Raw genomic sequence first — 25,653 nt, 5'->3', positions numbered from 1 at the left:
GAGGCCTGATCCTTCCCTCCCAGAAAATATTTGCCCACCTGGCAAATACTGCAGTCAGTGGCATTGCCTGTGCCCTCTGGGGAGCAAAGCAATGCTTGGCAGCCTGCCCAGAGCAGGGGCCAACCACGAGCAGTGAACCCCAAGACCTGTATTTTACGGAAACTTCACCTAACTGCAGATAATAGATGTGAAGGCCTCAGCATTTGCTTAGTTAAGTACTAGAGGGATGAGTCTGAATCGTGTAGCCTGGGGTTGGAGTACACTGTTTACAGAAACCACAGCCTCGGGGGTTGTAAATATTTTTGAAGTAGAGTGGGTTTTATATGCTACCAAATTAACAGCATTTACATAGCACTGGTACCTTGGAGACTGATCGGTACTTATGTTAATAAGACTAATGCAGTGGAAAGGAAGAGTTAAGGAGCTATAGACCCACATTAAAATATATAAGCCCAGAATGTTATAAATCCAGGTATTGGTGAGGCTGGGTGAGGGCTTCCCAGTACACCATTCTCAGGCTGCATCATCACAAAGATTTTGGAGTAATTTGTCTGCTAAATCCTCACTACCCTGTTTTGCTGAAGCTTAAATTCTGCAGAAGGAGGTAAGTCACGCAAGCACTGGGCCCTGGGCAAGCGCATTGGTTGTTGCTTGTGCTGATTTAGCTGACTTATTCAGAAGTGAAATCAGCATTTAATGGCAGATGTTATAAATAGCAGTCTCCTGAGCGACTGCACAGCCCAGGGTCCTGAATCCAGCTATCACCTATACACGGTGTAACTAATCCAGGAAATAAAACGTGGCGTTCGCCATTAGTCAGCCCAGCCAATCTAACTAAAAAATCAGGCTACTGAAGTTACATGATTAACTTCCACCGAGCTTCTGGTTTCTGTCAGCATGAGCGAGAAGCAAAACCCTTTGGATTTCGGAGTCTGAACCTGTGCGGACTGGGCTGCACCACAGGGCCTGATCCCCAAAGGCTCGGAGGGGCTGAGCTCCCCGCAGGATTTGGGCACGCCGAGGACGCTGCTGCGGGTGCCGCCGAGGCAGCGCCGGTGCTGCCGTGTCCTGGGCACGGCGCAGCCACCTGGGACACGACGCCTGTCCCAAACCAGCTCAGTTCACGTGAAAATGAAACGTTTCTGCTGCGCAGTGGGTGTTCAATGGGGGACTGGGTGGCGATGCTGTGGACGGAGAGGTGCTCCAGGTGCTTCTGCCCACAGCTGGCGGCCACAACTCGCGCGGGGCCTCGCCGTAGGGACAGGGACAGGGACAGGGACGGGGGGTGAGGGGTGAGCAGTGAGGGGTGAGGGACCCCGCCAGCAACGCCCCCCCCTTTGCAATTTCGTCCCTCTCGCTTCCCCGTAGCGCAGCCAGCCTCGCCTCAGCCCCCGCCCCGGCCCCGGCTCTGGCTCTCCCCCTCACGTGACGGGCGCGGCGCGGGGCGTGCTGGGAGTTGTAGTCCGCGGCGCCGCTGAGCGCCATGGCGGCGGTGCCCGGCGGGACTCTCCTTCCCAGCGCGCCCCGCGGAGCCCAAGGAGGGCTCGGGGGAGCTGGCCCGGGCCGCGTCTGGAGGGGGGCACGGTGAGAGCCGGGACGGGGAGAGGGGGACAGGGACGGGAGGGGGCGGGGGGGGACGTGAAGGGGGGGCCAGGAGGGGGGCGAGCTGCAGGGGCTGCGTGGGAGGGGAGCGGGTTGGGGCCGGCTGAGGGGGGGCAGCCCCGCGCGGGGCGTTTTTTCCTCTCTGGATTTTGGTTGTCGGGAGCCGTGAGCAGCTCGGGGAGCTCTGGCGGGGGCTGTGGCGCGGGGCGGTGCCTCAGGCGCTCGGCAGGTGCCCGGGGCGCTGTGTCCCGGGGCCGCCCCGCGTTGTGCCCCCCCTGGGTGCTGCCCTCACCTCAGCTCCTGGCAAATCCCCGCGGCCCCCGGGGGCTCCCTCGCTCGGAGCCCGATCCTTCAGCGGGCCTCGTGTGTCTGCCCTGCGGCAGCGCTGCCAGAAGCAGTTTCCCCGCTCCCACTGGTGCTGGGTGGCCTTTGGGGTGAGGTTTGTAGCTGGATTTGTTCCCCCCTATCCCACACGAGGCTGTGGACGCGGGGCTGGCAGCGCTGGAGGGGAGGGGACGTGGTGCCGAGCAGGAGCTGTGGCAGCTGCACGGGGTCTGCCTTTGTGAAGCTGGGCCTTGCAGGGTGACGCTCTGAGAAAAGCCTTTTCTCTTAAAAACCAGGGCAGAGCCCCCCCTTTTTCTTAAACGCAGCTGGGAAGGGATGGGAACGAGGCACTTGCCTGTCTCAGGATCCAGGTGTTGGTTCCTTCCCTAGCCTGGGGGTCTCTGCGGGGTGCCCTTGCTTTTAGATCCTGGCTCTTCTGAGCTGGCTGGGGGCTGCTGGCTTGCGGCATGAGGTGGCTTCAGGAAGCCTGGTGCCAGGTCACAGCCTTGCTCACCGCAGTAAGCCCGAAGCATTTTAAGGAGACACGCATTGTACCTAAGTTTCCTTAGCCTGAACTCCACCTGTGAAGCCCGCTTACTCTGCGGAGTAACTGCGTTATGAGGGAGCATCAGCGAGTTCTGGTGCCACTGTTACACAGGGACCCTGCCACTCGCTTTGCTTCGGGTTAAACTCTTGGGTACGGGTCTGCGGAGAAGCTCGCGTGTCATCAAATCAGGAAGAAAACAAAGCGGTCCAGAGAATGTCCGACAGCAGGGCTCCATCAGCTGGCAAATATTCCTAGAGAAAGCCTGGGATGCGAGGCACTTCGGGGTTTGTCTGGGACACGTGCAGATGGCTGGAGAGGAGCCAGGGTCCTGCAGTGAGTCTGGTCCCGGTGGCTCGCTGCAGCTCACCTGGGGTTGGGGCAAAGCAGGAACCCAGGTCAGCTCTCCCACCGCCCGGCCAGCACCCTTCTTCTGGCCTCCCCCTTATTTATTTCCCTTATCCCTCTTCTCTCCTTTTAGAGAAAGAAGCAAATAATGGGGAATAAAAAAACCTTTTAGAACCAGTTACTGTAATATAGGCAGAATAAATGTTATGTCAAACCACGGGCTGGAACAGAAATAGACCTGCAGTCAGGTAACGTGCCTCAAACAGGAACCCCGGGGGTTCCTGCGCCACGCTTTCCCTTACCAGAGATGATGATTCCAATTTTGATATCGGGGTGACCTTGGGGTGTGCTTCCTAAAAAACCGGCGCTGCTCGCATACGTGTCTTGGTGTAAAAGGAAAATGCCGCCTGCTGGAGTGACAGCGGGCATTTTTGTCTCTGAAATACAGATGAAGAAAAGCTCCGACGGGCCTTTGAGAGTCATGTGAGCCAGTCTGTAAACTTGGGAGCTATTCATTGACTGTGTATGAGCACAGTGGAAAAAGGAAGTTCACTTCACACCACGGTTTCCTTAGTGTGTTTTTTTTCCTCCCACAAATAGATTTTGTGTGAAGAAATCACTGCGGCAGAGCGCAGGACATTGATTTTTATCTATTTCCAATTAAATTGAAAGCACTCCTGTGAATAGAAAGCTCGTTTGTATGTGCTATCTTCCACAAGAAATTCACGGGCGGTTGGATAATCCTTGTGTATCTGTACCTGTTTATCTGTTTCCTTGTGCGTGGCTCTTGCAACTGGAGCTTGTCTTGAGGATATTGAGGCTGCGCAGTGAAATTTTCCATCTAAGTCAGTCACTGGCCGTCAGAGTCGAGCACTGTCCTCCCTTGGCAAACACAAGACTTCTTCCCTGACTGTGACTCTGAGGCCTGTTATCCCAAGACCCTGCAATCCTGTTTGCAGAAATCCTGCCAAAATTAACTGCTAAGCTGGGGAAATGGGAAAAATGTGACTCGTGTGCAAGCGGATCTCAGCCACGTTGTTGGGTTGGATCTTGAGGTCTGAGTCCATGCCCGGGGAAGGTTTGAGCTTGCTGCCATGGGTGTCCATGGGGGAAAACTCCCTCCTCCCAGGGCAGCAGCACCAGCGATTCCTTTCTCTTCGTGTGTTGGCATAACTGGTGTTTGTCTGTAATTTGCTCTTCCCCCAGAATTTACGGATCTCAGCTGGGAGCAGCTGCAGCTGGGTGGGGTGAAGCCCTAATTGTGCTCCGAACTGTCCTCATATTTATTTTCTATTCACACATTTAAAAAAAAATAATGAAAAAGGAGGCAAAGCCTTTCTAAATCATTTTCGAAGTTACAAAACGCCTGCCAGACTCTGGATGGTGGCTGTTTGTATTGTGGGAAAGCCCGGAGGCTTCGGCTGCGCTGGGGCCCCATTGTGCAAGCCTCTAGCGAGGGGCTCCCAGCCCGACAGGCTCGTGATTTACGCAGCCTTCCTGTCCCCACGCTGTTGCTTTCTTTAGACTGCACGGGCAGAGAAAAGTGTTTTCCTCGACGTTGACATAACTGAGATAGCGCGTACCTGCAGCCCGTGTGCAGGAGGAGTCGGCGTCCCGTGCAGGTCCTGTTCTGTTTCAGTGCTGCTGTCACCACTGAGGGCTGTGCTACAGTAGGTCAAATAAAGAGGAAACGGATTGCAGCCCCCACAAAATAATTGCACCCATGTGAAATCCGCACCCTCTGGAGCACGAACACGGGAGGACAGCACGGAGGTGCAGAGAAGGGGAAGGAGCTGCTGGAAATCCCGAGAGCTCTGGCTCCGGCGCAGCTGTGCTGGCCCCAGTGCCCTTTGCTGTGTTTTTGGAGGGGCGGTTTTTAGTCTGTACTGCCTTTGTTCTTGAGAGTTATTCACAGACCCCGAAATACCTGTTTGGAAGGGTTGTTCTGCCATGTGCCTTGTTGTCAGCCTGGAATTTGCAGGTGTGGGCACACGGTGGTTGTCCTGAAATGAGGAGAAGCGAAGGGGCTGCTCAGTGCAGAGCCGTCTGTGGCTTCTGTCTGTGCCATCAGCACTGCCGACATCAGCAAAGCGCCTGGCATGGAGCAAACTTCACAGGATTTGGTTTCTGCCATAATCACGGTCGTGTTCAGTGGTGTGGTAACAGGAAGACTAAATCTGCCTCACAATACGGGCGTGCGGAATTATCACGGTAAGGAAGGATGTCAGGCTGCGCGTACCAGCTGATGTGCCGAGCGCCAGCAGTTTACTTCCCAGCTAACAGCAATCATCCGGTTGTTTCAGGAGCTGGGACGATCCGCGGGGAGCCGGGAGCCAACAAATCATCTCAGCACCTAAATGAGGCGTTAAGTCTGGTGAGTTGGTACCTGTTTCTCTTCCAGCACGTGCGCTTTGCTGGGTCCCAACCAGACCTGTCTGCCTCAGCTGGAAGGTGCACGTGTCCTGGCAGCGGCCGTCTGTGCAGCCTCAGCCTTTGCCAGGTACCCTCGGAGCACGTTTGTTTGCTGCTGAATAAGACAAGCACCAAAACCGTTGACAGTTTTGTACAGGATGAGTTGCTTCCAGGGGAGCTCCATACAAACAAGGAGAAGCCAGGAGCCTTTCTGTAAGGTTCCAGCGTGCCAAATTTGTGCAGTCTGTAGTGGTTTGTAGTGGGAACCCTGGGCTTACAGTGGGTCAAGCACTGTGCAGAGATGCTCCTAATTTTAATAGCTTTTTTGGGTGCTGGTTAGTGATATATGCTGGCCTGATTGTTTTGTTTTTTTTTTCCTTTCTCTCTTTTTTGTTTTTTTTTTTTTTCCTTCCATAGATCTCTTGCTGTCTGTCTGAAACTTCGCCAGGGAGCACTTAACAGAAATGGCAGGTAAGGGCACCTCAAACTATGGCAATGGAGAGAGAAAAATGGTTTCAGATAATGTTTTTTAGTATGCCATGATGGCTGCAATTCATTAGTAATTCATTCACATGCACTTTGCTTTCTGAGATCTTAGTGATCCCTAAAGGTCTTTAGCTTCTTCTTTTTTTCTCCCCAGCTCATGTTCCTTTTTGTGTAGGTTTGCTAGCAGAGGTTACTGGTCTAGCATTAAAGACTTAGGTGTGACTTTTTTGAAAGTTTGATGAGGATGGAATTTAATAATAAAACGAGAGCAGTTCCTTCTTTTCAGAGGCTAAACAACTTTCCATAGTGTTCCTAGCTGTGCTGTCAGTTATGATACAGCTTAATTTTACTTGTAGTTAAACTAGTAACAAGATTCCTCCTAACTTTTTTAAAATAAGCCAAAGTCCAGGACTTGCACCCAGCTGCTGTTCATTGGTAATAAGGTTTAGTTTTTGAAAGTATGGATTGTGCTTGCTTATGTAACGTGTTGATCCAAGCCTTGATACGAGTGCTGGAGCACTCCAAGTAACGCAGTCAGACATGAAAGCGGATATTTTCATTTGATTTCTTTGTCTTTTCTTGGGAATAACCCAGAACACTGGAAAACTACACGGGTCTTTGGATAGGAGAAAGCAGTCACCTGGCTTCTTGGAGCTGGGCAGCCACAAAGAGGTGTAATCCCGATACTTCTGTATCAAGCAAACTGGTATGGAAGTACTTTATGAGCTTGAAAATTGCAGCGGCTGGTGCCCAGAAGGCCAGCTGGTTTTTGCCCCATCATTTGGGGCCTTCTGCACTAGAGGCTGACAACAGCTTTATTGTCGGTGAGAGATCTGTACTGAAGGAGGGAGAAAATGGAGCAGAGATGAACCGAAGTCACTAGCTGCATCTCCTGTTGAAGAGGGACAGAACAAAATTTCCACATCCCTCCTAAAAAACATTGTTAAAGAATCCTCTCTTACTGTGGTCAGTTAACCTTGGTCTCGCTGACTTCCCTAGAGAGCTGACTCCTCAGCTTTATGAGCTGCACCCTCTTTGTTTCCCTTGATCCAGCACTGTTAGGTCCTTTTACGGACATCTGAGACAAATTGTCCAGGAGAAAGACCACGAGGTGTTCATAACTTACCGAAAGTTAGCGCTAAAAAGTCCAAATTCCTATGGACTTTGAAAGCAGCCAGGGGAACTCAGTGCTCTGTGTGATGTGGTTAGCAGTAGGCGTTAACCAGTAACTAATGCCAGCCCGAGACGGCATCTGAATTAATGCAGGATGCGTTTAGAGGTGACGGGTGAGGAGGGGCAGCAGATGTAATGTTTGTTTTCATGAGGAAAGGTCTGAAAAATCAAGCTGGGCTGGTGACTTAAGAGATTCTTCCATATTTAATTGTTATGTACTCACAATGGGTGTTATCCCCACGGTATTTTCTGCATGAACATGTCTTTCCTTTGCGTGAAATAAAGCACTTTCTTTCCTAAAGCATGGCATACAGCTTTAGACGCTTCCCTGCCAACCTTCAAATGAAGTTAAGAAGCTGCTCCTGCAGAACGTCTTCTCACACAGAGATAATGGCAAGAGAAGGGGAACTCTTGTGCTGACAGTTCTTGTTCAGACATTTCCTCTCGTCTTCTGTGCCATTTGGAGGTTTTCCCAGGACATTCTTCATCTCTTCCTCTGGTTGTTTTTAATTCTGTTTACTGGGGCTGAAGTAGACTAGAGACAATTAGTCACAATGCCCTGGAATCAAACTTTAATCAAGACTTGAAGGCAAGAGCAAACATTCCCAAACATGTAGAAACTCGCATCCAGGCACACGTGCATTGCACAGATGTGTCTGTGCATCTGTCTAGAAGCTGACAGCAGCTTAAATACAGAGGATTTAGGCATTTAATTACTTGATTTTTAAAATGTAATTTCTTCCCAAGGTAAGTTCTTCACTGTGTTGCTTTTGTCAGCATTTGCTGATTTATGGTATCTGAATGCAAAGTTTTTTTTTTTTTTTTTTTTCTTTTTCCCCCCTCTGGGTCTTAACCTTGCATAAAAACTTGACTTAGAAAGAAAGAAGGGGACATTCATGAATCTCATAAAAGCAAAATCATCCCTGATATCTTGCCTTGCCTCAACTGGATGGCATCTGAGTGCTGAATTCCAGTTAGGGATGCCTTCTTTACAGTCACGAGCATGTATCTACCACAGGGCCTAAGCCTTGCCCCAGCAAGCCCACCCACTCAAAGCTTGTGTCTGCTTTTGTCTGGAAGACCACCAGTCTTTCCTCCTCCTTGGGTTTTCTGAGGGTTTCTAACTTAAAACCTCTGGGCAGTGTTGCCCCCAGGTGTTGCTGGCCAGCAGCTTAGCTGGCCTCTGCCCACTTCCTGAGGAGCTTTGTCCCTGAACTTCTTTTAAGGTGTCTTTTGGTTTGTTTATTGATTGTCATGAATCCCGTCATACTCGGAGGGCTGTCCGGGAAGGTGTGGAGGATGTCACACTTGTTCAGCTGTGCCAGCTCGTTTCTGCATTCAGTTAATCTGTTCTGTGTTCTGTGTTGTAGAAAAGGTGAATAACTTCCCACCGCTCCCCAAGTTTATCCCTCTGAAGCCATGTTTCTACCAGAATTTTGCAGATGAAATACCCATCGATTATCAGGCCCTGGTGAAAAGAATCTACCACGTATGGATCTGTAAGTTGAATAAAAAACCTGCTCTGGAAGATTGTTTATGTGTAATAGAAAAACATAGAATTTGATCATTTAAAAGCTTTAAGATTTTGGCTGCGATTAAGTGATAAGAAACAATGATTCCTCTTAGAATGCTATAATTTACCTGTATGACCAAATTTCAAGCTGCTGTGCCTTGAATCTTTGTTGCAGAGCTGCTGCTGAAGAAAGGAGAGAGCATCAGTGCTAGAAAAGCCTATTAGTAAATTCGAGGAAGAGAAGAGCAGACTGTATCTGCTTTTTTTTCTAATGTCAAGTGATATTTCACCCCCCAAAATAGCCCTTTTAAAGTAATTCCTGATTCACCTAGAATAAGAGGAATAGGAGAATTGAAGGCTAGAAGATTAACATGACCTGTATTGCTCGCTGCCCATCTCCCCACCTTGCTTTGTGAATGCTGCCCCCCAGTTTGTGCCAGCCAGGTTTCCCCTCCCCATCGAAGCAGCGCCTTCCAGCCTTACTCCATCTCTTCCCTTAGCCGCCAGAACGTTCCCAGCCCTGTTCTGAAGGGCGTTGATCCTCTTGGTCACAGCTGGTGATTTGCTGATATTCTGTAGGAGCAGAGCTGCTGGCTCTCTGGGCTGGCGTTGTCTGGCTTAGCGATTCAAAAGCCGGTAATGAAAATTGACCATTCTTCTCCAAGGAATAAAATCGGATGAAAAATGGTGTGGCAGGCCTAGGGAACCACAGGGAATGCTTTGGAAGATTAAAAATCTTTTTGCCTTGCTTATCTTTTTTTCCCAAAATGCTTGTCATCCCATTTACCCTTCTCACTGAAGGAAAGCTTGTTTTCTGCCAGATATGCATTTGGTAGCCTGGCTTTTATTCCAGATGTATAGGATGTGTGTATGAGAGAGATTTGTGTGCATAAATAATAGCATAATCTATCACTCCATTGTTCTTTCGTTATTTAGAGATGCTGAAATGAGCTCTGTAATTTTCTTGCCTGAAGAAACTGCTTGTCCCTTCAGACTAACTGGTTAAATGTTGCATGCTGCAAAGCTGCCTTTGTGTGGGACTCTCCTTAAACAAAGCACCCCTCAGTCAAGTTAATGGAAGGATGGAGAGGTGCCAGCCATTTAGGCAACTGGTCATATGCACGGCTGGGGAGACCTGGAATTTTCACCATGAGTTTTAAATTTCCATCTGCTGCACAGCTTTTGGGGGTGTCTTCCTGACTTTTGGGGACGGGACAGAGAGCAAGAGACATGTACAGAGGGAAGGCAGTAAAGAAGAAAAGGCCAGTATTAAAAATAGAAACATAAAAGTCGTTGCTAGAAGGTTGAACGCTCATTACTTTAATTGGATGTGAACATTTTATTAAGATGGATGGTGGCTTGGGGGAAAACTGTACCAGAGCTCCCACTGCTGGCGAACAAACTCCTGCCTGACACGTAGGGAGAACCAGAAGCTCCTTCCAATGTTGTAGGTGCTCTCGACTTGGTATGTTTTTGGTTTTGTTTTCTCACTCGATAACTTTTGGAAAACAATTGACTTCTGGAAATAATAATTCTGAGAAGTACAGCTAATTGTTACGTAAATGAAATTTAAATAATTAAAACTCTTTCCCCCTTGTAATAAGATACATCCAAACCATTGCATGTAAAGCCTTGTTGTTAGCTACTTAGAAGAGGGAGAACATTTATTTTTTGTAGAAGTGTTTTATTTTAGTTTTCACGTAACTTGTGTGTCAGAATAAGCAGCTGGGTTAGGATGTCTTACAAGATTCTCCTGGCTGTATTGTCGATACTATTTTGTGACCACACAATTTTGTAACTGTTTAGCAGCCCCTGAGATGAGTGAAGGCAGAGAAAAGAGTCACTGGAGGAAGAGGCAAGGCTGGCACCGAGCATCAGAAGACCAAGCCAGAGATGTGCAAGCGTGCTGCAGAGCCACAGCTTGTAGGAAAGAAAGGAATGGGCAGGGCACGTTTGCTTACCGCAGGGGAAGAGAAGCTGAGGGATTTATTTTTGACTTGGTAAATGAGAGTGGGGTCTAAAGCGATCCTACTGTGACCTCGTCCCCAGGCAGTACCAAAGGGTTCTTGGTGTTCGGACTGTCTGCCTTCTCGTTTCTCTTTGTCTGCTAATTGGTTCAGGTTACCCCCAAAAGATTTTATGAATTACCACCTGTTTTCCAAAATCTGAGCTTGTAATTGGGCTAAGCCTGCTAGACCCTGGCAGAGCATGGGAGATGCAGGGACAGCTGCAGGAGTCTGTCAAGTATTGGGGGAAGGCGGGGAGTCCCTGGCAAAGGGACTGAACTCAGCCTACAGAACCCAGGAAGCGTGCAGCCTCACTGCAGCAGTAACATCAAGCTTCAGAGAAAGGGGGTGGCAAAGGCATTTCCTGCACAGTTATTGAGTGCGGCGCTGGTGCCCTCTGGGATCTGTTGTCAACTGTTCTTTTTTATCCAAGTGGCAGGGACAGGGATGTGAAAGGGTCTTTAAGCCACCCTTATGTTCACATGTTCTCAGCCTGATTGGAGTTTGCTTATTCCCTTGCTCAAGGCAGCACTTACAAGCCATGAAGCTGCTTCCAGACTTTCTCAGAGGCCCAGGGAAATGGGGAGAGACCCTGCAGGGCACTCTGCTAGCTCTAATAGCTCCTGAGGCAGCAAGCACAGAGACCAAAGCAATGGGATGCTGAGTGCACGGCAGATTTTTACACCACTCTGCTCTCATCAAGGGGTTATGCTACAAATGGGGGTGGCTCATTGTTCAAAACAGTCCTGGGCTGAGCCTTGTGCTGGTCGCACCAGTTGACACCCAGATATCCATCCTTTGGCAGGCCCCAGAGGAGTTTCCTCACCCTCTGGAAGGGGACGCGTGTCCGTGCTGCCGGCCCCTTGGCTCACAGCAGAAAGCTGCGACCCCCTCGGAGCGGTCGTGTTGTTGGGCAGGAGTTTCCCACCGTGGTGTGGATCCTTCCTATTATAATGCCGGGTGTTTGTTTATTTTTCCTCCGATGTGAAACAGCACGAGTTCACGCTCTTTCCTGTGCTCTCTTTACAGTTTACTGCATCACGCTAGTAGTGAATATAATTGCGTGCCTGGCCTGGTGGATCGGAGGAGGCTCTGGGGTCAATTTTGGCTTGGCCATCCTCTGGCTTATTCTCTTCAGTCCCTGCGGCTACGTCTGCTGGTTCCGACCGGCGTACAAAGCCTTTCGGTAAGTGAGAGCACACGAGGCGGTTTGCTTCCTCTGGGAGAGAGATGTGTTGTTGCTGAGGAGTGCCTCTCTGGAGAGCTGGATAAAGGTGAAGGGTTTGATATCTGAACATCTCATTGTCTTCGGAATTGTTTTCAGTGAAGAATGTGGCGACTTTTAAATAGTAGATGAAGGGCTGAGGGTCACCTGCCTCCTCGGATTGGAGGTGAGTAGCACCGAGTAGTCTGCCACTTCTGTGAGGATGAAATTCATATCTCACCCAAATATCTCAGGCTTAGCAGCACCCTCATAGCAGTATAACATCAGGGTGGATATTGATTTGGTAAAGCTTTGCTGCGGGCTGTTTTGGTGGAAGACTATTAAGTTATCAGGAGCCAAGTACTCTTCTGGATTTTGTCTCTAGACACCTGAGAACTTGGCTGCTTTGCTTTTTATAAAGAAGTGGTTCACTAGGGCGAGTCCTTCTGAAACTCCACAGGTCTTTAAAGCCATCCTGCATTTTTACTTTAATTAATAATTGTTTGCATTTGCTCATGCTTCTCGTGTATCACGAGGCATTATTCAGACATTAATGCATAAAGCTCATCAGAGCTGTGAAGGTCCCAAGCATTTTCCAGTCTCGTGTAGGGAGGGGTGGCACAGAGGGGAGGTGACACGCAGTGTGACCACACTGTGGTCATCAGCAGACCCCACACTGGAGTCAGGGATTTGGACTCTGAAGGGGAAGCTCTTTCTGGTTCCCCACTACCAGAATCCTCTGGATTTTGATCATTTACCAGATTCTGTGATGAGTTGCTTTAGATAGCAGCAAAAGCAGCTGACAGATACGAGAGTTGGCAAATGGGGTCCTGTCTGTTTAACACATGCTAGGTTAGTTGCTTAAATGCTCTTCTGAATTTACACTTCGTGTACTAACAACACAGGGCAGCTAATGCACCCGAGGTGCTTAAATATCAGTGACTACATGGGGGAGTACAGGGAGGATTATTTCCGACTGAAAGGGAAGGCCACTGCGTTGGATTCATCTGAAAGTTTTAAAAGATGTGGAAATACCAGCTCTGAACTCTTGCCCTCTGGGTCTGGGGTTTTGTCCCCATCTCTAGTTCAGAAGCCCGAGAGCCTCCAAGTGCCGACTGGAGCTCTGTTCAAAGAGCATTTTCCGTTCTGAAGTCTGGGAAAAATTACTCTTCTTCATTGACCTCCTCTGGGCTTACAAGGACCGTTTCTAATTATTTCTTTAATGTTGTTTGTATGTGTTTATGCAACTGAATACGGAAAGGTCCCTGAGGTTACTCTGTATAAAGACTTCCACAGTTTAAAAAAAGAATAAGCCCTAGAGACAGACTGGCAAGCCCAGAGATCGTCAACTTTGATGTCCGTCGTAGAAGAGGCTTGAAAAACACTGCAGTGGGGCAGCGCGGGTAGTTTTGGGGCTGCAGGTAGTCCTGGTTCTGGAAAGCCAGGTCAGGTCCGCTCGCTGTGGCATTTGGGAAGACGCAGCCCTTCCACACTGGCATCGTGTGCTGTGAGGATGCTTTCGTAAAACCTTCGTCATACAGCTGCATCCAAAATTAAATTAGCTGCAGAGCTTTGGCGCTAGGGCAAAGCTGTTGCAAATCTGCACCAGAAAGCTGGATCAGAAATCACCTTTTCTGTGTATCCTCACTAATTCCCAGAGATCCTTTCAAGTGAAGACTCCTCCAGCCCTTTCAGGTCTTAGTTGCAAGAATCTGTTTGAAGGCTCAGCCTGGAGCCTAATCCTTTGTTAATTGGATTATGACAGGCACTACTGTGAACAGTCCATGTTTGAAGTATTTCTTCCACATTGCTGTACTCTGAGGTGCTGCTGTTTGAAAGGTAGGATCACGAGGATTCTCAGGGATGGTTTCATTCTCTCACAGCATCTCTCTAGCCATCTCTTTGGGAGATGGAAGATAATGTTATCAGCACGTGAGGAGCAGCCGGGCTCTGGCTGGAGGTTTTCCCACTTGTGTCAGAGTAGGCAGGGTTCGTGGCTTTGACTTGGCCGGAGCCTGTTGTCCTGCCTCCCTCAGCTTTTGACATTATGGGCTAGAACTATGGAGACCATTACAATACATGTACTTCCAGTGTTTGAGCAGAGGCTGGGAATGACTGAAGCTCTTTTGTAAAGTCCCTACTGCACCAAATTGCTGCTTTAGCTCCTGAAATGTTTTTGTAAACCTGTTCTGTAGATCATGGGCCCTTTGGGTTCCTGAGAGAGTGGGAATAACTCATATCATAAAAAATGATAGGTCAGCTGGCTTGGAGGGTTTCAGAGCTGTGCCTGGGCTTACAGTGGAAGGCAGGCTCATCGACACAGCTGATTTAATAGGACAAAGATGTCCTGTGGCAGAACAGCGCTGTGCCCCAGTGCGCCCAGAATGGAGAGACCATGAACAGATCTGGGACCGTTTTCCTATTTGGGATTATACTCACACTGCCTATTTCACCTGCATAAATTAAAAGGACCTCACGTAGTCAGAACCCTGTCAGTGTACACGTTCTGAAGATGTGGAGTCTGTGCAGATGCCAAAGCACACTTCTGTGTTTTCCCTAAGCAGCATACCACCCTCTTCTCTTGTGGCTATTTTTCCTCCTGTTCTGTCCCAGTGCTGGGTTATTAACTGTAGGCGTGTAAGCTTCATGACAAGCAGGCACTGAGACTTTCCCAGCTGGGCTCTCGTGCTCAGGGGTCACTTTTAGCACATGGGCAAACTGCCTCTGGTGTCTGGGCTCTCTTGTGCCTGCTTGCTGGTGGCCAAGCTGCGCAGGTATCCGGTAGCACTGACTTCAGACATTCGGTCAGAGAAATGATTTGGGCACTCTGTGTTCTGCAGGAGACTGCCTTTCCTCGTGTGTCATCATATATGTAATTACCTCGGTAGAGCAATTGCAGGAGCCAGGCTTATTGGAAGAGATTAGGCACTGATGATTCATGGATCTGTGCGCTTTCACTGCCAGGGAAAGAGGAGTTGTCCTCAAAGTTCATAGCTGTTGAGGGACCTTTTCTGAGATAGCACACTTGAGCGTGTGCGTGTGATGGGGTCAAACGTTAACAAGAAGCAATGCAGGGTGCCAGTGTCCCCCTAACTGCCTCTTTCTCCTTCCTTCGCAGGTCAGACAGCTCGTTTAATTTTATGGCTTTTTTCTTCATCTTCGGCGCACAGTTTGTTCTCACGGTCCTGCAGGCGATCGGTTTCTCTGGATGGGGAGCTTGGTAAGCAGGACACGCCTGGAGCCTTACAGCTGAGCCCTCAGCTCCAGTGCCTGAGAGTTTCAGCCTATGGGCTGTTTCCCTGAGCATTAGAGGAGCTGGTGGGAGTCTGTACAGGGTGGGGTGGACGAAGCTTTCTGATTTCCTCTGTGGCATAATTATATCTGCTCTTGGAGTACACAATTCTGTCTATTCCCATTGCTGGCTATCGCAAAAGTTCCTGTATTGGCAGAAGTCAGATATCTTCACCTGCCTGTTGTTTTTTTTTTGTTTTTTTTTTTTAGCACCTTCCTGTAAAGTCCTTCCTTTCTGCTGTTTAACCAGAGAGTTTCAAGATTGATCTGATCCTCTCTTAGCATTGCCCTCAAAGTATTTGCAGCACATGTTGAACAGTGCATGATGACTCACTGTTGGCCTATAGAGCAAGTATTGTGAGAGCTGTCCTAAAATAAATGGAAGCATTTTAGTGTCTGTCCCTGGTTATGTTATAATTATTTGGCATTTTAACTTTCTGTCTCTGGAGACTTGAGAGCAATTCCTGCTGAAGCTGCAAATAATAGAAAGTCCTAGACTCTGCACAGCATTTAGTTTTAACTGCTGATGCTCTCAAGTTGCCCTGTCTGGTTGTTGCCATCAAAGGGAATAGAGATGCATTACAGATGGGAGGACCCTGATGTTCCATGTTTCCAGGTCTGTTCTCTGGTTGCACAACCTCTGCACTGTCAAAAGCATCCTGGGAATAAATCTTCTCTCCCTGAAACCTCACTGTGCAGCTGGCTGTCCCCTAAAGGTCTGAGACTGGATTAGCAAGGGATGCTGGCAAGTCAGACTTGAGATCTAGAGGAAATACCTGTCTGAGCTGCATTTAGCGCTGACCATCCTCTTCACTTTTTTTTTCTTTTCTTCGATTTCAGGAGCTTTAAGGCTGCCTTGTAACTTCTGTGTGTGCGTAAACCATCTTTCTGGTAACAATTGTGCTTAAAAAAGAGAGCAGTAATGATACTGTTTCTTTGTTTCTTGCAGCGGGTGGTTGGCAGCAATTACTTTCTTTAGCACCAACGTTGCATCTGCTGTGTTCATGCTGTTTCCTGCCATTATGTTTACAATGTCAGCGGTCACAATGCTCATCTGCATTTTAAGGGTAGGTGCTTTAGGTGTCTCTCTGACTTGGAATATCTGTGTTTCGTATTGCAGTAACGTGAACAGACAGCCACTGTGAACCATCACTGCCTCTATAGGTTTTGTAGTGTAGTCGGTGTATCTCAGACTATTTAGAGGACTGATGCAGATAATGCAGGACAGCTTGAGCTGGATGCGTTCACCGTTCCATGTTCCTTTATGTCACTTAAGCCAAGGGACTGTAAAGGTGAAGCATCTCAAGACGTCCGCAGCAGGGACAGGGTGGCAGGATAGCAAGTGGTCCTCGGTTGTCTGCAGAACACTGGATTTGGATATAAGACCTTCTGGAAAGCTTCAGAAGACTGATGGCATGGGACGACAGAAGATAGAAGGGAAAGAGGACAGGCAACTAGCCCAACAAAACCCTGTCTCAGAGTAGTTGCCATCATGGAGATTGCCACAGGTTCACGGCAGCGTTTTGCCCCCTGTCACTGCCCTGTGCCATCAGGCATTGCCTGGTGGTGTGACATTTAAACCAGGTCTTTTGTGCCCCTGGATTCCTGGTGTAGGTTTTTTCATGTGCCGCAGCTGAGTCCTTCAGCCTCAGCCCCACTGAAGCAGCAGTGACAGTTTTATGGGGTCTTCAGCCCACTAACCTGGGCTAGCTGCCTTGCTGCATGGACTGGTACTGTGGGATCCCCAGCCTAAATCCCAGGTGTATGGCTAAGACAAGTTCAAGCCTTGCATTGATACTATCTATTTGCACCTCTTTTCATTATGTGATTATATTTTTTTGTGCTTTTTTTTTTTTTTTCCCTTGGAAAAACAGCTGTTTGCAGAGAGAGAGAAACAAACGCAGTACCAAATGACGATAGGACTTCTCAGGAAGAGGTGTAGGTACCCACTGCTGATTTTTCCTCTTGTTTTACTCCGTTAGGTTCACAAGATCTACCGAGGGGCTGGTGGAAGCTTTCAGAAAGCTCAGGACGAGTGGAACAGCGGTGCATGGAGGAACCCCCCCAGCAGGGAGGCCCAGTACAGCAATTTTTCCGGGAACAGCCTGCCGGAGTATCCCACAGTGCCCAACTATCCCCCGGGAAACCAATGGCCTTAAGCAGCAACAGCTGCAAATTGCCTGGATTCTCTTCTTTTTTGGTCCTTTTATTATTGTTATTTGAAAAGATCATTTGCATTCCCCTACACGTACCCCAGTCTTCATGGGGACTTTCTTGTTTTTTTGTCTCCTCATCACTGCAGAAGATGTGTGCTGTCAGCCCACGCCACCTCAGGAGCTCTGCACGGCCTTATCAGAAGGATAGTTTTTGTTTGTTTCTGTTGTTACCAGTATTTGCCTTGTTGCAGACTGAGGAACCAACCGTTCACTGCCCTTGCTTAAGGACTGCTCTCATGACCATATGTGCAGAAGGCTGGCTTCCCCGTGACGGTGAACACTACCAGAACTGCTCCTTCTCCTGCCTCCCTGCTTAGTTTTCATCACATGCACAGCACACCGCCAAATCGTCTGTAGTTGTAACAAACACAATCAGAGCATTAGTAGCAACCGGTGTTTGCTCTCCCGGATGAATGATCTGGAATTCTTCACTCTAAGGGAAATGCAACACCTGAATTATCTGGTACTAGTGATATTGAAGGTATTTGTAAAATCTACAGCTTCATTTGCTTGCGCTCTCTGGTGAAGAATCCTTTAGATAACAGCGCTTGCTGCGGGTGAGTGCTGTTCAGATACTAAGTCCACAAGAGTCCTCATTTGCCTGGCTATAGAACTATTGTTATAATAGAAGTCTTGCTTTCCCTGCCTCCAAAAGTTTTTGCTAGATCCGTGTGCTGCAGAGATGCAAATTCATCTCATTTTGTTCCTGATTGCTCACTAAAAGCCTGATTCAAAGCCCACTGGAAACTATTGAAAAGCTGACTGCTGTTGGGCTTTGGACCTGGCTGCCTGGGTGACGTTCACCCCTTTCCAGGCAGGCAGCGCAAGATCTCTGTGCCATCTAAATTCCAGGTACGTGGCGTCAGGATTTTTGTGCTGACCCAATACATGCCGTACTGGACACGCCTTGTCCTGTTGGGACACCTTTTTTTTTCTGGGCTCCTGGCCAGTAGCTGGGTGCCAGCTAACTATTGATCTCAGTGCTGGGGCCCCAGCGTGGTTTGGGAGTAATTCCATTACAACTGATAAATTGAATTCTGCCTTCTACCGACGCAGTTAAAATCCAACCGCTCTGCAGTGAGTTGTCTCAGAAAGCTCGTTAGTCCTCGTAGCTGACGCTAGCTGTGCAGAGCTGGTACGTGGCTGCGTCGCCAGCAGTGATTTCCTTCCCTGTATGAGCAGGGGGAGAGAGGTTCTTGCCTTTCCCCAGGAATCAGCTGAAGAGAGGATAAAGCTGTTGGGAGGGTTTGTTTCCCCTGAGAGCTAGCATTAGTCTCATCGCTCATCTTCATCTCATGCATGTACATCAGGACTCCTGGAGCCTGAGCCATCCAATTCCCCTGTGTCCTAAAACGATCCAAGCAGCAAAGGCTGCAGTCTTTTCCTTTCCTTCAACAGCCTGCTATGAACTTTCTCAAACCTGTTAGAACTGGGAGGTCGGTTCCCAATATTTTAATAGGGAGTTGAGTGTTCAATGTTTGCAGCTCTGGGAATTTCAACGGACAGCGAAGGGCAGAGTGCTCCAGTTTGGAGACTTGAGAGGTGTGGGGCACCCTGAGAGTCAGGCCCAGAGCCTGGCCAGTTGTAGGAAGTGATGCCAGAGGTGTTACACTGGAAGTGGAGTCACTCCATGTCCACACTAAATAACTGGAAAGCAAAATTGGCTCCTGGAAAGGGGCAGGGAGGTTGTCCTTGCTAGGTGGAACTGATTTGCAAGTGATCTTTTGAAAACTGTCTCTACATGTGCCTTATCTAATAAAATGTTAGTTCGTGAAGGAGAACTTTTCCTTCCCCATCCCCCAGGCAAAACTTCCCATTCACTCTATTAACTTTTCCCGTGTCATACTGTAAATACTAAGTGAAGTACAGCTTGGAGTCTGCATGACACCTTTGTTACTAGGGCCAAAGCAAAAGCAAACATTAATGGGAGGTCAGAACCTCCTCGAACTTCAGTTTACAAGCAGCACTGACCCCCTGCTGCAGAGCCAGCCTTTTGCTGGCTCTGGCTCATGCTCCAAACACAAGGTTGTTTTTTTCTTGTGAGCGTGCAATGTGCTTGTAAGTACAAATGCTTGATGCCTTCATTAATAGAATACGACTCGGTCATGCTGTCAAGCTTTTAGGTGCCTTTGTCTTGTGTCAAGTGAAATTTTAAGTGTTCTTTGTCGCTTGCCATCAGAGAGTGATAAAAGAACTTCCTGTCGAAGAACTCCCTGGAAATACGATTTCACTGCAGGGGAGCAAGGTGAGGTGAATGGGGCCGCACTCGAGGGTGGCCATGCTGGGGGCCCAGACATGGGGTGCCCGTGCAATGTGCTCCTCTGGCTCTGACCACTGCCATCCTCAGCCTTTTGCCAAATTTTTTTCAGCAGTAGTTGTAGTCTTTCTTTTTTTTTTTTTTTTAGTGTTTCAGCTTGAAGATTTCAATTGAACCAAGAGGAGAAGCGTTGCCAGGGGACTCTTGAGTCCAGCTTCTCTTTCTCCCCTTGGATAACCCAGGGGTCTCTTTTAAAGCACCCATCCTCACATCTCCAATCTTCTTGATGCAGTGAGGGGTGTGTACTTAGGAGCCTGCAAACCAAAATGGTTGGAGGCAGACACCAATGTCATGATCCATTAGCAAACACTGCCTGAGATTTCTAAAGAGCTTAAATGAAACCTCCCAAGACGGGAGCTGCCATCTCCAAGCACATCGCCCCCCTCCATCCTCTTAGATGCCAGAAACCGTAATTCCAGAAAGTTGACTCAACACACTGCCTGAACTGCTGTGGCTTTTTTTTTTTTTTTTCCGACTCCTCTGTATGTTTTTTAATGTTTACATTAGATTTCTAAGACTCTTTAACACCATTAACCTGGACCTGGCTCCTGGTTTCATTCGGCATCATGCGGCATGTACGTGTGTGATGTTTCGTGTCACTTGTGGGGCTCTGGTTTTTGTTTGTGTTTTTCTTCTGATCACAAGACAATAAATGCTCATCCTGTGCTTGATGAGAAGAACTGGCTGCATTAGAGAAGTGTGTCTGTTCCTAGGTAACCAGAGTTATCTGGCAGAGGGAAATGGCGAAATCTCTGTTTTCTTCCAGTCTCCCACCACTTTTTTTTTCCCCTTAAAAGAACAGCACGTTTATGGATGAGGCTTACCCTCGTGCTTGGGACCACCACAAGAGTTGGCGTGCTGTAGTTTGTGTTCTTGCAGATGCCTGACAAGCATTTTACACCGATGTTACCATTATTCTCATTTCCTAGCTATGGAGAAGTGCAGGTGATGGGGTGCGCCGGGGCTGAACCCTCCTTCCTGGCCTCTCCTTAGCAGCACACGTTCACGTTGGCCTTTTGCAGTGCTGGCCTCTGCCTTGTCTGGTTTGCTGCCTGGAAAGATCCCATCATCCCTGAGGCAAACAGGCTGTCTGACAGCAAAGGTGAGTTGCATCGCTCTATTTAGTGTGCAGCTGGATTTACTGCCCCAAATTATGCTATCCTGGCTTCATACCCCAGCTCTGCTCCATAGCGGATTTGTAACCCTAGGAGAGTTGTTTTCATCTCAGCTGCTTGATCACATATCTGCTAATCTCAATGTTTTCTTCATCTCCAAAGCCTTGTACCCCCTCTGCAGCCATTAGTATCTCACCTTCGCTGGCAGGAGACGGTGTAGTCCTCATGTTCACAAAAATGTAACAGCAGCACCTTTTCCCAGAGCTGTTTTGCTCCAAGCATGCACGGGACGGGCAGGCATCACCTCCTGCAAATACCACCTGCTCTGCCCACAGCCAGGCTGTGCTGGGCTCTCAGAAAGTTGATGGCAGCTTTGTTGTATTGGCCTGAGCACGATTCAGCAAGGCAGCAGGGGCAGATGGAAAGCCCCAGGCACTGGTTTAGGTATTAAATAGCATTTGGGGGGCTGCTGGTTGTCTGCACCCTGAATGTCCGCCTCTCCACTCCTGGATGTGTTATGGAAGTGTGAAATCAGGGATTTCCAACAGCTGCTTGCTGTGTCCATCACATGGTGCGTATGAGGATGAAACAGCTCTTACTCAGATTCTTGCTCCAAGCCCTCAAAATCTTTGCAGGAGGTGCAGATTTGACCTCCTGCTGCTGCCACGAGTGGGGCAGGTCCCTGGTGCTTGGGTTTTCCTCTGCCGCACATCTTGGATGAGAGCTGGAGCTCAGGGGCTTGGCAGGAGCAGGGGGCCAGGTTCAGTGGGGATGGGGCAGCGGCTGCACCACTGAGCTTGGGTGCACAAAAAGAGCTCCCCAAATGTCCCACAGACCCCTGCATTGGGGTGGGGGCTCTTCCCTTTGCACTCCTGCTCCTCCAGCTGGAGCCCTGTGGTTGTGTGGGATGGGATGCTGTGAATGGCCTAGGTCTTTTTTTTTTTTTTTTTTTTTTGGCTGATTCTTAATGGATTTCTATCACTTTGGTGCCATTTCCTGGACCCTGAATGCAAATGCTTCGGGAGAAACACTACATCGCCTGCTCCGAGCAGCTTTTTCCTCTGTATGAGTTACAGCAGTGCTTTTTTTTTGTGTTGCCTGCTTGTGAATTAGCCCTAATTAACTCGTGCCCTGGGGAGGAGGGCAGGGTTCAGAGCTGGATCCTTTCCCAACAGAAATTCCCTGGCTTTTCTCACTAACTCGCTGTGCTGAGCCGGTTCCATAGCATGAGTTGTAGAGGTCTCTGCAGACCACGCCTGGCACACTGTGTATTTCCTGCCAAGTTATGGCATGCTGGAGATCCAACTTTGAATAAAATCAGAACTATTTACTTTCTTGTTTCCTGCTCCAGAGGATGGATAAATTATCGAGCCAAATGTCTGGACAACTCCTGTAGTCTCAAAGTGCTGGAAATCACCTTTTTCCCCCTTTCCCTCCCACCCCCAGCACAGAGGGATGCAGTATTAAAAGCCCCCAGACACTGTAGGATCACAGGCCAGGGCCATAGCAGGCTGGGAACCCGTCAGCATCACCCCATGCTCAGCTCCTGCCTCGGGGCTGAGCCCAGGCTGCTCTCAACACATGCACCGTGTGCTGAGCAGTGCCAGGGCCCATCAGCACTGCTGCGGGGTGACGAGCTGAAGCAGGGCCATGCTGGGCAGAGCTGTGTGTGACTGCCACGGGCTTGCACGGTGTCACCAAAAGGGACACAGAGGGGGAAAAAGGGGGATGCAGCGGTCTGGGATGGTGCAAAAGGAAAAGGGGAGGGTGGTTCTGCTGCTGGGGCACAGATAACGGCCCTTCTGTGCCCTTCTGCACCCTCCTGCGACAGCCGGAATCCCCGCACTGGGGGCGGAGCTGCCAAAGGGCAGGGCCCGGGGGTGGCAGGATCCCTGCCTGGCTCGTGGTGTAGCTTGTTCCCTGGTCCTAATTCTCTGATGTCACCGTTCTTCTAGAATCAAACGCATGCAGGGAAAAAAATACTTCAAAGGAGTGGTGCGAGGCAGGAGGAGGGTTCATTGGCAGGAGCACTCCCATACAGCTGGGAGAGAATTGATTCAAGCCACTGGGGCTGCTGAGGTGGGCCTTTGGGGTGACGGTGGAGCCTGAGGACCGGGTTCTCCCCAGACCGCCCCAGTTCCTTCGCCAAGTGTTTAGGGGTGAGGCTGCCCCGCGCCGTGACACCGATGAGAGCAGCAGGACCCCGCGGGGAACCTGCTCCCCCTCAGCACCAGGGGCTCTCTCAGAGGTTCCAGCAGGGATGGCGGCTGCGCTTTGTGGGGAGGCAGCGGCTCTGGCCGCAGGAGCGGTGTCCTGGGGCTGAATTATTTGAATAAACCCAAAACGGAGCAAAGTGACGGGCTGGGGGGGGAGGCAGCGGGGCTGAGCCCCCGCCTGTCCCTGTGCGTCCCCAAAGCACGGCCATCCCCTACAGCTGTGCACGACACTTTGGTTGAGGTATATATATGTGTGTGTGTGTATGTACATATCTCCCTGGTACATGTATGTGTATGTGTATATATCTCATATATGTCTGTATTTATCTCCCTGTTCCTGTGGGTCCCTGAACTGGGGCCATCCCCTACAGCTGTGCCCTGCACCTTGATATCTGTTTATACCTATATCTATACCTATATGCACCTATCTCCCTGGTGGCTATACCCTATAGCTGACGGTGCCACAGAGGGTTTATGGGCAGCAGGGGCGCGTCCCCTACAGCGGGGCCTGTGCCCTACAGGGGGCCGCGCCCCTCACGCAGCGCCGTGGGCAACAAGGGGTTAAAGGGAAGCCCCGCCGGGAGCCGCCCGGCGCGGCGCTGCCGTAAAGCGCCGCGAACCGCTGTAAAGCGGCCGGTGCTCTCCGCAAGCCTCCCTATTCTCGACCGCGCTTTACGCCAACGCAGCAGCGCTCCCCAACCTCTCTGCCGCTGCGCGTGCGCCGAGCTGCGCCGGGCCTCCCCGCTCCGGAGTTTGGTATTCACGAAAGGCGTTTGCGCCGGCGGCCTGGCGGGGGGCGCATGGGTGCGTGCGGAGCCTACGCCGGCGGCGTAGCCGTGTGGCTGGCTGGGCGCTGCTGAGGGAGGCGAGAGGCGGCGTGAGGGGAGCCGGGCAGGGCCGGGCCGGGGGCGCCGCCATGGGGAGGCGGCCGCGGGGCAGCGGCTGCGGGGCCCGGCGCTGAGGGAGCCGCCGAGGTAACGGCCGCCGAGGGGCGCCGGGGCCGGGCCGGGGCTGCCCCGGGGCTGCGGCACGGCCCGGGTGGGAGCGGGGCGCTGAGGGGCGCTGAGGGGGACGGGGAGGGCGGCCCAGGGGGGTGAGGAGGGGCTGAGGGGGGCTTAAGGGGGTTAAAGGGGGGCTGGGGAGGGGTAAGGGGGGCTCTTAGGGGGCTGCGAGGGAATGAGGGGGGGCTCAGGGGGTCGGGAGGAGGGACTCGGGGGGGGCTGACGGGGATTCGCGGGGGCCCGGGGAGCTCTGAGGGGCCCGGGGGGGTCCTGAGGGGCCCGGGGAGCTCCGAGGGCCCGGGGCCGCCTCGCTGCGGTTCCTCCCCGCGCCGCCTCCGTTGGAGCTGTGGGGAAGGGGCCTGGGTGTCCCCCGGAGTCGTGTGTCCATCCGCCTGTCTGTCTGTCCGTCTGTCCTCCCCCCCTCCCCAAATCAGCGCCGTGTGGGGCTGGGGCCGGTAGCGGGGCACCCCCGGGTGTGTCCCTGTCCCCCTGCCCCGCAGCCGGGGCCTCGCAGGATGTTGGCTCCTTTGTATGTGGCTTCCCTCCCTCCGGAGGGGCTGGGAGGTGTTTATTTGGGGAAGGGCCTGTGCTGAGGCTGGTATTTAAAATAGCTCCTTTCCTTTGGCGAAGCGGGTGCGGAGGGATGTGAGAAACAGGGAAAATAACCTGCCCTCCTTCTGCCCTGCCACAGCCGAGCTGACTCGGGCTGTGCCTACAGCACCCGGGGGAGGTTTGCAGCCAGGGAGCAGCTCTCCCCTGCCAGCCTGGCAAGCAGGGAGCTGCCACCAGAGGCCTGCGGCTCCTGGCTGGTGGCTGGCAGAGGGAACTGAGGGGCTCCTCGGGCCGAGAGGGCAATAAGGAGGTGTCTGGGGGTTGTTGGGGAACGAGCCTTTGCTAAGGAGGCATGGTTGAGGTCTGAGCAGCACAGGGATCAGCCGCGTTAAGTGTGTTTCTGAAGTTAAAAATGAAGTTTGTTAAAGCTCTTTCAAGCTGCTGTGAAATCAGCTCGTTTTAAACAAGGTGGAGGTAACCGGGACCCCAGCCACGTTCTGTACAAACTGCCTGCTGGCTGGGAAGTTGCCTCGTTGACTAATCCATTTGTTTTCCTGCCGTACAACAAGTGGTTGGGTATCTGGGAATACGTTCTGAGGCGTGTGGAAGTTCACCTGGGCTGTCCTGTCGGCGTGCCCCCACCTCACTGCTGCCAGGTTTAAAAATCAGGCCTTATGTAACAGCGTGGAGGAGACGTTTGGTGTTTGCCAGTGCATCTGACAAAGAATCGCTGTGAATTAGGGCAGGAGGCCTCCATGGGGATCGTGTGGAGAGGCCTCCCGCGTGGCGGGGCAGGCTTGGCCGCTGTCACTTGCCAAAGCTTTGTTTGGTTTTGGTTGAATTTGGGGTGTCGCGGAGAGGAGCGGTGTTCCGTGGTGATTTTCTCGCCGCTTGGTACCTTTGGGCCTCCAGGCGGGTTGCAGTGTTGTGGTGTGGGCGAGGATGCTCTGCCCCAAACGCGGCTCCCTCGGGTCCGTGGTGGCATGGGTGCTGGGGCATCGTCTCGCCAGCTCGTAGGGACTGCCGCCCTCGTGTGCCGGTCTGCCCAGGGATTTGCCCTCCTGGTCACCAGTGCACAACCTGCAAGGGCTCAGGAATCCCTTCAGTGGTTTCTCTGCAAAACCAGCTGCCGCCCCGCACCTGCACCGACATGGCCGGGGTGCAGCGGGTAGCAGCTTGCAGGGGAGAAGGCTCTCCTGTGCAGCAGCAGCTTCTCGGGAGGCACTGGATGGAGCTCGGTGTTGCTGCCCTGGCAGCGTGGCTCGTGTTTGGGTTTCTTGTTGCAGCTCTCCTTGGAGTGAGCGGGGAGGAGGAAGTTGGCGCTGGCAGTTCA

At 50.9% G+C, this 25,653-nt stretch overlaps 2 protein-coding genes across 4 annotated transcripts in view; both read left to right on the top strand.

Moving 5' to 3' along the window:
- Positions 1–1,510: 1,510 nt before the first annotated feature.
- On the top strand, positions 1,511–20,067 carry SCAMP4 (secretory carrier membrane protein 4). Its single transcript, XM_084302569.1, has 8 exons — positions 1,511–1,584; positions 5,122–5,192; positions 5,648–5,701; positions 8,260–8,388; positions 11,438–11,594; positions 14,731–14,832; positions 15,853–15,970; positions 16,886–20,067. Exons 3-8 carry the CDS (start codon positions 5,695–5,697, stop codon positions 17,060–17,062), a joined length of 690 nt encoding a protein of 229 aa, XP_084158695.1. The 5' UTR covers positions 1,511–1,584; positions 5,122–5,192; positions 5,648–5,694; the 3' UTR covers positions 17,063–20,067.
- A 3,442-nt stretch (positions 20,068–23,509) lies between these two features.
- Positions 23,510–25,653, top strand: part of CSNK1G2 (casein kinase 1 gamma 2) — a 37,350-nt gene continuing 35,206 nt past the window's right edge. For 2 of the 3 annotated variants that reach the window (XM_084302936.1, XM_084302934.1), the window contains exon 1: positions 23,600–23,741. The gene's annotated coding sequence lies outside the window, so the exon portion shown is untranslated. Of the gene's footprint in view, positions 23,572–23,599; positions 23,742–25,653 lie in introns of those variants that run through there. The other variant, XM_084302935.1, reaches the window with a different exon arrangement.

Source organism: Netta rufina (genome assembly GCF_964035555.1).
Source record: "Netta rufina genome assembly, chromosome: 28".
Classification (NCBI taxonomy): Eukaryota; Metazoa; Chordata; class Aves; order Anseriformes; family Anatidae; genus Netta; species Netta rufina.
This window is presented reverse-complemented; position numbering and strand designations above follow the sequence as displayed.

Excerpts from the sequence above, each read along its gene's own strand:
- SCAMP4 (XM_084302569.1), top strand. Across the intron at positions 8,389-11,437 it reads AATCTACCACGTATGGATCT|TTTACTGCATCACGCTAGTA; the intron begins GTAAGTTGAATA and ends CTCTCTTTACAG. Across the intron at positions 14,833-15,852 it reads TTCTCTGGATGGGGAGCTTG|CGGGTGGTTGGCAGCAATTA; the intron begins GTAAGCAGGACA and ends TGTTTCTTGCAG.